General features: G+C 38.4%; 1 protein-coding gene across 1 annotated transcript in view; it reads left to right on the top strand.

The window, feature by feature from the left end:
• LOC134855548 (lipoxygenase homology domain-containing protein 1-like) overlaps positions 1 to 12,873 on the top strand; it is a gene marked incomplete at its 5' end in the record, with an annotated part of 191,574 nt that overhangs the window by 63,765 nt on the left and 114,936 nt on the right. Inside the window, 2 exon segments of the mRNA XM_063872089.1 lie at positions 5,718 to 5,898; positions 6,184 to 6,231. Coding sequence (XP_063728159.1) covers positions 5,718 to 5,898; positions 6,184 to 6,231 — 229 coding nt within the window.

The following is a 12,873-nucleotide window of genomic DNA, read 5'->3' as shown; positions in this document are numbered from 1 at the left end:
TTAGACAAATACAACATTCCATAAAAATGTTATATGACAAAAACTTAGTAGATATATCTCTACGCCTCAATAGATCAGATCCAATCTTCCAAACAATACGAGAACTACCCGGTATTGGAAGAAGACGTCGAACAAGAAACGACATACGACTAGGAAGAAATCTACAATTGATTTGATGATAGTACGGCAAAAACGAGATCAAACTTCTGTATTTAGGATACTACTAGCAGTGAATTTAATTTTTCATTTACTGACATAATATTTGAAACACTACTTTCAAATAACCTTTCATAGCGCTATATCTATTATTTTTACAATAACGACTGATAAACAACACTTGTCGTTTTCCTTAAATCAGCTGTAAATTAAATGACACCTGAAAAACATTTATTAAATATAAAACTACAAAAATTAGTTAGTAAAAATCATACAACCTTGATATTTTTAATTCGTCACATCATCCCAGCTTCATCGCCTTAAACATAACAGCGAATTTCAAAAATTAACAATCATCAAAACTAACACCTAACCTTAACGCTCTAACTTGAAACTATCAAAGCTTATACTTAGTTTCACTTAAATTATATTCACCTAAATAATAGATCATCAAGGATCTTTAAATTCTTGATGATCTTTAAATTCTTCCCTTGGATCTTTAAATTAAATTATATGCTAATTTTTAAACTTCTAAATATTTAAATCTCTGATCATCAAGGCCTATACTTGGATCAAATAGAACAATTTTGTTCTCCCCCTCCACATTTAATTAGTGTCTAACGACCTCAAACGTCTATTCACTACCCAACCCTTATCAAAGACCCAGAATTAACAGAAATTTTTCAAAAAATTAACCATTTTAATTAAGCTAAACATTGAAGAAATTCGGTTACTCATCCTTCACTTGATCCCACTCCTCTTAGATATATATTAGAGTTCGATGAACCCCAAAGCTATTCACCTACTCAAACATCTCGACATACAATTGTACGACAGGAGATACACATATTTTCAAAATTTTTAAACGCAATTCGAGAAAACTTAACAAATGATCAATAACACAAAACGTTAAACACGATTTACAAAAAACCTTAGCATGGTTCACAATCGATTACTTTAGTCACAATATTGATCTTATTGAACAAGCAAGAAAAAATTTTCGACCACAAAGTACAGATGATGAAACTGTACTAGCAGAACAATCAGACTATGTATGGGACCTGAATGGTCCTATGAATTATTTATCAATATACCAACAGACTTATCAAGTCAGGCAATTAGCACTGTTTCTATTAATCAAAATTATGTTTGAGTATATCCACTTACAGTTGACGCAACACCTTCAAACTATAATTCATTCTTCCCTGAAAGAACAGGAAATAATAGCTTAAATTCTATATTCATAAATCATGATAATTTAAACGGAACAAGAAATCTTACACAACAAGATATACAAACCCCATCAAATTTTGTAAACGAAGAAATTGTTGAAACAATAACAACAACAGAAGCATAACTAAGCATTCCACCTATTCAACCAAATTTTATATATCCAAAATTAAAAAACCCAACGTTACAACAAACAGTCATACAATCCACAGTAAAACCCTCTGTTGCACAAAAATATTCACAATTGGATTATCAAACGTTTCGATCGGTAACAAAACCATCATACAAACAACACAGAAATAATCTCGCAGAACACAATTACCAACGCAAAGTGATTGTGTTATCGAATTGACCCCTATTGAAAAGATAAGTATGAGATCAAAAAAAACTTGAAAAATGTTGTCCATCGCCTTCTTGATTTCTTTAAGCAAATCAGTCAACCGTTTAAACCGGTTTTTGAATCTTTACTTACAAGTATACTCTCTTCACACACGATATTAAAGTTGCATTGGCTGATGACTTGCTCACTGAGTTTAAGTTGACTGAAATCATCTTTGAGGTCAAAGAACAAAGCCAAACCTCTATAGCAGCTTTCGACGTAACTATCTGAGCGGCAGTTTCCAAAAGCTTCAATAAAATGGGCTTTCGATTTTTATTCTTAAACATCTGGTCGTTTATGGGCTGCGAATCTATGGCCATTTTTCTCAAACCATCCCTTTTGGTGGTAATAAAAATAGGAGTAAGACATCACTGGTACACTTGTTCAGCTTGACTTTGTAAATTTACCGAACTATTTTCCCTGTTTCTTCTCCCACCTGTTATAAAAAGTTACCGGCCCTATTCTACCCTTTTTTCAACCGGAATCCGTGGAGCCTTGAATGAAAAAAAAATTGGTGGGTTTTAAACGACCTAGACGCGTAATAATCTCTCCTAATGTTTTCTGGTAATATTTTAATTAACACTTAGAATTGATACTGTGACTCACTCGGGCAAATGTGCCCAGTTGGGTCGCTTGTTTGACTTTTTGACTGGATATCCATGCCCAAAATAAAACACCTCGCCCGATTTCTGAACGGAGAAATTGAGCTTCCAAATTGAACTTCCATCCGAGAGAAGAAACATGAACAAAAAGACTTCCAAGAACTTTGATTTTCCTTCTGTTATAGAGCAAGTAATTTGTTTCAATCAGACAGTCCTGAAAGGAAAGAACTGTCGCTGAACTTCTGGTACCAACCGTGGCTATGAACGATGTATTCGAATAACCAACAGGGATCTGAATCTTTCCATCTTTCATTCGGCGGCATTGATCATTTTCAGCTCTCTCACCATGCCATCTTTCTCGGGAGCATACACCCGACTATGGCCAATGGAATTTTCCACTAAAAGCAACTCAAGCTCCTATTCACAGCCTGACGTGATCAAGTGACAACATTCCTTCACAGTATAATCCAATTCGGGTTCAACATTCTCGACCCGCGTTGGGCTGCAACAATTTGTTGCGAAATGTCACTTTTTGTTACAACTACGGCAAGTAATAACACGAGCACGACACGATTGTTTTTTGTTGCGAGAAAACTTGTTGCCACAGAAGTACCGGTGTTAACTGGCTTTTGTCGATTCGAAATCTTTTTTGTTTTGGTTGTCGATTCGAAATCTGTTTTGTTAAGGCTCAATTGATGCGACCTTTCATTTTTTTTTAAATCTGGACCGAAAAAGTCGGTTTTTTTACTCGCACCTTTGGAGTTTACGTTCGGATTGAACGACTAAGGGGGTAGTAAACCTGACTAACTTGAAGACGGGCCCAGTTGACACGGCTGAATGTTTGATGTTTGGGCACACGTTTCTTGTAAAACTAGCACCGAGTTGAGTTTATCCTCTGGGGTTGCTTCCGGTCAAAAACACAGCTCTCGCGATGAATATGTTTTTGACGACTTCTTTTTTGATGTTTGCATTCAACCCACACAAGGCGGCTTGACCCGTCAGGCACAAGAAGAATGGTTGAAGGCTTTCTGGATCGGAATGAACCACATATTATACTTGTAGTCATTCTCTTAGTGAGTTTTTTCTGTCTTGAAAATGAGCTTGCAGTTGTTGATAAATTCACTTAAAAACTTGCTCCTAAATGTAAAGGAGGGTAAAACTGCAAGAATCGTTTACTTCCGCCGGTACCAAGGGAGGAAAATAGCCGAGATTTGATCTGTTCATTGGCGTCATAAAAGTAAACATCGGAGCTATCCTCGGTCTTTTGGCCCAACGTTCTGCATTTGCCTCATTGGTACTCCTGAGTTGTGCTGCATCGTGAGTCGCTCTGATCTCTACCTCGATAGCGTCTTTGCTAGAGCCTGTTGTTTCTGATCGCGGGGGTGGGTCATCATGGACCGTTCCAGGAGCTTTGAGCAATTCTAGCTTGTCACAACGATCCTAAAGAGTAATTGCCAGATTGAACGGACCTATCTAATTGTCCCAAGAACTCGGTGGATCTGAAATGGGCTTGAGCCGAAATGAAAGAACTTCTAATAAAGCCGTTCAGTCGTCCGAAACCGGAAATGCTGGCTGCGCCATGTGCAACATCCGAAGACTCAAGCAAAAAAAAAGACTTTTGAAACTAGTCACATTTTGTCTACGAAATCTAACATGAAGTATGGAATGGAACAAATTATATGTCGCAATTTTTTTCAATATTCCTCGACTTTAATCTTTTTTTTATCGATAGAGATGGAATAAGCGATTTAGCACGGACCTTGAGTGAAACTAACAAGGACTTAGTTTTCACACGATATATACACAAGGTGTAAACACTGCACCACAGCCGTCCAGCGGCAACACGCCCAAAAGCTTCCTCACGCGACCCTTAAACGAGAAACGTTGAAGCGATTTTAAATTGCTGCATTGTTAATTGGCCAGAATTGAAAGGATATGTTGAAAAAATTTTCAGATTTGAAATGGTTGAAACTTTTCCGTCTACTGATATGATTTTTAGCCTATTTTTATATCCCTTTTTTCTTCGAGCAAGCAAATAAATAAACAAATGAAAAAAAAAAACAAGCCGAATGAAATCATAATTGTTATTCACAGTTTTTCACAAAATTGCTTTTTATTTTGAACGTAAAAAATGTTATTTCTATAACAAATAAAAGAAACAATATTATTTAACAAGTCGAATAAAATGAAAACGTTTTTCACAATAACGAAATTTTATACTGAAGTTGAAAAGTTAAGTTTTTTGTATAGCCCTAATCCTATCAACATTTAGAACATTTGTTTTTCTAGATTGTTTCATAATGCTGCAGCTCTCAGAAAAAAAATTTTCAATAAATAAAAGTGGTATAATGTAGCTGTAAGTTGTTACAGGGGCGGTTTTCGGGTCGGAGGGTAAGGGGGCGGTCGGACGCCGCCTCTCCTCAGGGATTCGGCCACCTGGCGACCCAAAGGGTCCCACTTTGTTTTTTTTTTCAGATATCCTTTTTTGGCGGACAGACCCTAAAAAATTTCTATAGCCGCTTTTGGCGCCAATATATAATAATTTTGAGGGGGGAGCGCGCACGGAAAAAACGCCTTTTTTGGCCATTTTTTCAAGTTTTCCCTGCGGCGCAGAGAAGTTGTCTAAAATAGGGTCTTTGTAGTGCTTTGGCAGAGCTCGGAAAATCAATTTGGTCGACCTAAAAAAACTTGGGCGAACTTTATTTCGAAAATCCGCCCCCCCCTCGAGAAAATCCTAGATCCGCCCCTTCATGAAGGGAATCCTAGATCCACCCCTTCTTGAAGGGATTTTTCGTGTTGTTGCTTCCTTTCCCCAAAACTGAAATTCTGAAAGGACAAAAAAACTTTATTTTGTTATAAAAACAAGACGGAAAATCAATTTGGTCGACCTAAAAAAATTCTTAAGTTTAATTTTTCTTTTCGAAAATCCAACCCCCCCCCCCCCCCTAGATCCATCCGCCCTGAGTTGTTAGGCTCGACCATGTTTGGTTAACGGATGACGTGGGTTGTGTTGTTTGATATTGACTGGTAAAACTGTTGTCAAACTTTTTCAGAGATGGCATTCTATTTTCCAGTCTAGGAACAAGTCATTTGCCATGAATTTCCTTATTTTTTTCAAGTCTAAAAATTAGTCGTATTTACTTCTTGTCTAATTTAATTATTTCTTAAGTAACACTAGTACATGGTGCGATATTCACTTGAGTAAAACGACTGCTTAATAAAAATAGCTAACACCGAGCGCATTCATTGAGGTTAATTCCGTTTTTGTCGGCAACGGTTTTTCGAACAAAATAAAAGTTTAAGACATCTTTGAGATCGGACATTAGTTTTTAAGATTTAAATACTTTTAGGGTCGAGGTGATTTCCACTGTCATTTCGCAGTTGAACGAGACACATTCACAGGTGCATTTAGACTGCGATCTCACGACAAATACGACGGGGTTTATCTAGGAGTGAATTCGACGGGAAATTGTGTCACATTATCTGGCCCTGAAGCGCAGTCATTCGCATTCTTCCCAGAAGTTATCCAGTGTGAGTTTTGTTTAATTTGGTTTTTCACGGAAATTAGATGCCAATTTTTAATAGGTTTTTGAAACTAAAGCTGTTCGATTTGGAATTCAGAAAAATAACGTCGGTTTAGGAGAGTTTATAACCTCACAATGAGCTAATTCAGCGATTAAAGAGATATCATTGGTTTTATCCTTCTTCCAAGCAAAAATTAATAAGTAAACTTCAATGATCAACAAAAACGAAAATTTGGAAATAGTTTAAAAGGAAATATTTCTGCATAATCTCAAGTTTTGATTTTTTTTTCAGTTGGAAAGCCCAAAAGAGTTCGAGTGAATCGACGCAACTCAATAGCTCGTAAGTCAAATTTTCCTATGTTTAAATTTAAACTGGAGTGCATATAGATGTCTAATAATTTATCAGGTGTAAGTTTATTGAAAATTAGGAAATTAGTTAGTTATAACCTCACACGATAGTTTATTTGTCCTTATTTGAAAGTTAGCAACGAGCGAGTGCAATCCCGGGTTGACCTCCATAGACCAAAAATGCTGGTCATACAAGTTCATTAAGTAAGTCTAATAAACTATTCTAATTCTATGGTTCTATATGTACAATGTATGTACATAAGCTTAAAAGGATGAAACGGTAAAAAGGAAGTATTGAATTAAGAACGTTAAAAGGACAACTGAACTTCCGTTCATATCGACCAATGGTCGTAACTAAGATGTTTAACAGGTGTTAATTATAATGCCGAAGGTCTTTTTAAGATACTAAAAACAAATCACAATATTTCCCACCGGGAAAAAAATGAAACTGCAAACTAACTACATAACTCTATACACACCCTTTTTCCCCCTCCGAAAATGGAAAAATTTTACAAACTGCACCCAGAAAGTAAATATACAGAAGCAAAATAGGATCCACAATTGAAAGAGAATGTACAAATGTACAGGGTGACTATACAGAATTACAAAATTTACAGCATACAGTAAATAACTAAATAAAACTAATCCACAAACTGTACATTAACATGTACAATTGTATCTACAGGTAAAATTAAAAAGTCCGGCGTTAAGATATGGATCAAAGAATTGTTTTGTTCAGTTTAAATTGAATTGTAGATTAATTGAATTGATCGTCAAACTCATCCAATTTAGCCATCACTTCTGAATCTATAGTCGATGAGATCTCGCTATAGTTGTCCACCTCGAGCGTGGGGTCCTTCGTGATCGGGTAAGTTGTATTTGAGTCCGAAAAATTCTTGTGAAGATGAGTCTTCATAGTAGAGGTTGCTGGTCTGACCGACGGGAATTATTTCCTTGAAGACCAGGACAACGTCGTTTCCGCAACGAAAACCTGTCTGGGAGGCGCCTCCGCTAGTGGAGTCAAAAAGTCGGATGGAGAGGTGACCGTGAAATTAGTCCTATGGGAGTCCGGTGCCGGAAAGAATACAGAAGGTGACGCCCCTAGGTCGTCTTTCCCTACGTCTATAAATCTGCTATTTCTGTAAAACTGTGGGGGGCCCAAATTTCTGCGTGGTCTAGAATTTCGGGGCTTTAGAGTCGCGCTGTTCATCTGTTCTGGAATACTGTCTACCAGTATTGGGTTGTCTTGTGATCCTTCTGTCGTGGTCGCGTCGTGGATGACAACAAGCTCCCGGGGGTCGTTGTTCGCTGGCCTTTCTGAGCTCTGTTGTGGGGATTCGACAGGACCTGTAATACTTAAGCCCTGATTAGACTCGGTATGAGGGTTTTGAGGTACGTTATTGTTGGTCACATCGTCAAAGTAATCCTCGATTATCCCGTCCCACGAATCTAGATTTGAGGAAGAAGATGAACCTGAAGTAAATCTTGGAGATTCTTGAGTGGCTGTCCTCACGGTCGGTGCACTAGTCCCTACTCTGGTGTTAGCCGTTCTTGAGGTGCCTTGAACCGAGTGTCCAGCGGGTGACGATACAGCTTTCTTCGGTGGGGAGAGTTTCCTTTTCCCAGCTAAACTCGAATCAGTGTAAAGATTATGCCCAATGGGTGTCTGATTCACTATTATCTTTTTGGGCCCAGGGAGTATTTTTCCTTTTATAGCCAGATCCGATTTACGTAAAACATGACCATTGTCAAGAGTAACGGTGTGCTCTGGAGAATCGATAATATCCTTCTTAACCAGATTAAAATATGGGTCCCTATTTTTCCTGTTAGATACCTTTCTATATAAGTTACCTCCCATTACTGCTTTTCTTTTTTCCAGAGGTTCTGAAGTTCGAATAGTGACGTCCGGGGTTGTATGTAGGTTGAAAGTCCTAGATAGTGGCATGTTTTCTTCTGGATCCGACGTGCTGTCCTTTTCCTCGTCCAGATAACCATCTTCTGCCCCGTCGTGGAGTTCCCAGTTCATGGCCCGAACTTTGGACATTATAGCCTTCCCTTTATCTAAATGGTCAGTATTGGACATAAGGTTTTTCCACCTAGTGTTCGCTACTCTCTTAAAATGCTTTTCAAAAGGTGTACTTCGAAGGACATTGCCAGTAATTTTGATTTAATTGTGTTCATTAATCTTTCCACTAGCCCATTGGATCTGTGGTCTCCGATTCTGCAGTAAATAATTTCCATTTTAAATTTATCGCAGAAATCATGTGATAAGAAGCATGCCCCATGGTCGACTCTAATTTTCCTTGGGAATCCGCGTAGGTGACAGTAATCGTTTAAAAATGAAATTACGTTTCTTGTAGAGGTGTTGTTCTTGGCCGAAGGAAACTTTGTGTAACGGTCGATGCAAAGAAGGATGTATTTATTGTTACCCCAGCACGCGTCCAACGGTCCCGCAAAGTCCAAGTTAATTTCTGCGTTCGCGAATGTCAACGTCGGGAGTTTCGAAATTTTCTGGGAGCCTAGTAACACTTTAATGTTCTTACCAGCTTTTAGACATTGGCTACATGTTCTCACGTGTTGGTAAATTTCCAAGTAGATGTGCGGCCACCACAAATATTTGGCGAGAGATTTTATCCAAAACTGTCCTGGATGAGTCTGATGTAGCATCGAATTAAAAGTTCCCCTGAAGGTAGCTGGGACGACTAATTTATTGTCTAAGAAGAGTAGCTCATCCTTCACGTGAAGATCTTTGGCATAGTTCTTCATGTAAAACCCGTGTATGCCCATAGATCAATTCCTCTTTATCGTCTCTATCAAATTCCACAGCACTTGTCTTCTCTGGTCATGATCTAAAGCAATTTCTTCGAACAGTGGTTTTCCGGGCGAATTGGGGAATTTAGTAAATTCAAGTCGGCCTTGTATCTTCTTACGAGGTCTGCGTGGTCGGGTGGAATTCGGTCGTCTCTGAATTTGAGGGCGATATTATGTTCTTCCGGGATGATCAAGAGACGTTCGTTCACTTTGTCCGTTGGGAGATCTGATTGTTTCTTGCTAGATGGTATGAAGTGTCTGTTTAGTAAAAAAAATGTCGAAGGACTTTGTCCGTAAAGGTAATACTTTTAAAATTACACTTCGAATTATTGACAGGTTGGCAAATTGTAGTGCAATTTTCTGTCCGAGAGTGTTGATTGTGGCAAATTTTTATCGACTAAGCGATACAAGATATGATAGCAGCAATAATCTTGAGATTAAGTAAAGCTAAAGAGCTATTCAACCGGTTCTGACCAATCACGTCGCTTGAATATTCCTTTCCCGATGGGATTGTTTTAACTCGCGTATTAGTATTTACAGCGACCGTTGGTCTATCTACAGAATTTACAGTAACTATTTTAGAATATTGTTTAGTTTATAAGAGGTTCTGAATTTTGTCGGTTGAAGCGACTACAAAATCGTCGTCATAATGGAAAATTGGAAGGGCTTTGCCCGAAGGAAGTCTAGATAAAAGGTCTGTAAAGCCCATGTCCCTTCCTGGTAAATGTGAAATTTTAAAATTGAATGGTAAAAGTCTGTTTACCCAACGGGTCAATCGAATATGCATCGTTTTGTTTCCATGATTTGCTGATAGTAATGCTTGTGGTCTGTTACGATTTGAAATTCCGCTCCGTACAGGTAGTTTCTGCACTGTTCTGTAGCCCATACGACTCCCAGCAACTCTAATTTGTTGGTAGAATATTTCATTTCATGGTTTTTTGAAAATCTGGATGCAGACGCGATTGTTTTCCACTGGTCGTCCTGTAATTGTTCTAGGGTTGCCCCTAGTCCGTTATGTGAAGCGTCCATTTTCAGTCTTGTCTTCTCTTTCATATCGAAATGGCTCTTTTCTGTAATTTTTACAATTTCCGTTTTTAACTTCTCAAACGCTATTGAATGGTTAGTATCCCATTTGTATACCAATTTTTTGTTTATAGAGGTCGAAGAGGGGAGCTTAAAGTCGATAAGTTAGGAACGAATTTTACGTATTGGTTTATCGAGCCGAAAAATGAACGTAGTTCAGAAATATTCTTCGGGGTTGGCAAACTTTTTATTGCGTCGGCTTTACCGACCAACGGTCGTACACCATCCCCTGAGATCTTGAAGCCAAGCCATTTGATGTCAGATTTAAAAAATGCGCATTTCCCCCATTTAACTGCCATGTTGTTCTTATCTAATATTGATAAAATTTTATACACTATTGATTTTTGTTCTTCCAGGGATCCACGCGAGGCTATCAGGATATCGTCTAAGTAACAATTCGTGAAAGAGACATTTTTCAACAGTGAGTCCATGACCCGTTGGAATTCATTGGGCATGTCTCCCAATCCGTAAAATCCCGTTAAAAATTGATATGTTCCGGTAGTTTCACCGCGTACTATGCTAGAATTGCACTGTTTACTTGTTTGATCGCATAGTTTAAATTGGCTATAAGCGTTTTTCAGGTCTAGCTTACTAAACCAAACTCGCCCGTTGGATTTTTTTGAAATTTGGAGCGCCACGTTAACAATAAGTTCATGGATGCTCGGCATTTGATACTTATTTTTAAAAATTTGATCATTTAATAGCTTAGAGTCTAGTGCCAGTTTTATTGAAGTATCCTTTTTCCGAGCGATTACAATTGGACTGATAAAAAAATCTTCGTCGCATTTTTTTTAATTTTATTATGTGGCCTTCTGTTTCCATTCTTTTTAATTCTTCGTTCACTCCCGCGAGTAAATGGAGTGGAACTATTCTCCCTTTGGACTGTATTGGTTTAAAAGGTGAGTGAAAATGAGTTACCTTTCGATCATTAGGTACTTTCCCCACTCTAGTGAATAGATTTTTGAACTCGTTAAAAATTTTGTCAGATATTGAAGGTAGGTTTTTGTACTCACTCTCGAGTGTGGGTTAATTGACCATGCAGATTGGTTGGGGGCATTTCCTCTGTGTTATTTCTATGCCCAGTTTGGGTAAATTGTCGTTCCCCAAGATGTTTTTCTCGTGTCCGCCGGTTATGAAGAACGGGGTTTCTTCGCTGATCCACCCATTGGACTGTGTTCTGACAATTATTTTTCCCAAAATTTTGATCGTATCCTTGGTGAATCCGCAGTATAGGTCTTTTATTCTTTTCTCCACTGGGTGTATCTTGAGGTTCGGGTATCTTAGTTTAATTTCGTATAGTATATTTTGTTTTAAAAAACTTACAGGGCTTGCTGAATCTACAGTTATGTTCATATTTAAAATCATATCCCAGCCGATGCCTAGGTTCAGGAGTTTCTTTGTCGTAAATTGTTCTGCCGCTCAACACCGAGAAATTGTCATCGTCACCCTATCCGTACTCGTTCCACGCATTTATACCGTCGCACGATTCTTTTTCTTCCATCCACGAGTTTTCCGGAGGTGTGTATGTACAATTCTTGGTATTTACATAATTATCTGATACAGTATTTACAGTTGGTCTCTTATTGCGTGATTTACATAATTTGGCGAAGTGTCCCTTATAATTACAATTTTTACAGGTTATGTCCTTTGCTGGGCAAACGTTTAAGTGCCCTTTCGTAAATGTATTCCCGCATTTCATGCGCAAGTTACTCCTTTCGATGTTTAAATTTGGTTCCTTTTTGATTTGATTGTGGTTACTAAAAGATTTAAAAGTTGTCCAGTTGGTCGATGACCGTGACATGTTTGTCAGTTTCTGGTGGTTAAAGTATCCCTTTTCGTCGATTAGGGCTTGATTAAGTGCTTCCGACGGCTGATGGTAGCTGAAAGTAGCTTACTCTGGGTGTCTGTGTTCTTCATGTTAAAAATGAAGATGTTTCTTATCCATTCCGCCTCGTCAGATTCCTTGATGTTGCACGTGCTTGCCAGGTCCGTCAGTGCTCCCCAGAATTGTTCGTACGACTCGCGGTCTTTCTGCTTTCGATTTAGTAGTTATATCTTTCGAACGTAGTGATGGGCGGTTTGTTAAATGCTGCGTCTAGTAGAGTCCAGAACTCAGAGAACGATATTGCTAGAATCTTGGGTTCTTTTGTGTAAAAACTCTTTTTCTTTCGCTCCCTAGGGCTAGAAATAAAATTGATCGCAGTTTCTTGTCCGCCTCCGTTCGTCTCATTCCATTAAATTTCCTCTTTTCTTCGTTGATCCGCTTCTCTTCGGTGGATTCCTACTGTTTCATTGCGCTTTTGTTCCTGCTCTCTCTGTTGGCTTTTTCCGCGTCCGACTCGCTGCCTGTTGCTTGTTCCAAGATTGGAATTTGCGTCTCCGGTATCACTGGTCCATGTAGGCTCTCTAAATCCAGATTTTCTTTCGCAATGATCGCCAATTGGAATTGGTCGCTCCATTGGGTCCAGGCATGCGGTGGCTCTAGAGTATGGTTTGGCCAAAAGGGGGGAATTCCACGCACATTCGAATCATTTCACTGCGCCATAATAAACTGTTCTAATTCTATGGTTCTATGTGTACAATGTATGTACATAAGCTTGAAAGGATAAAACGGTTAAAAAAGAAGTATTTGAAATAAGAACGTTAAAAGGACAACTAAACCTCCGTTCATATCGACCAATGGTCGTAACTAAGATGTTTAACAGGTATTATTTAAAATACCGAAGGTCATTTTAAGATA

This window comes from Symsagittifera roscoffensis, chromosome 10, assembly GCF_963678635.1.
Source record: "Symsagittifera roscoffensis chromosome 10, txSymRosc1.1, whole genome shotgun sequence".
Taxonomy (NCBI): domain Eukaryota; kingdom Metazoa; phylum Xenacoelomorpha; order Acoela; family Convolutidae; genus Symsagittifera; species Symsagittifera roscoffensis.
The sequence above is the reverse complement of the archived record's forward strand: the minus strand, read 5'-3'. Positions and strand labels throughout refer to the sequence as shown.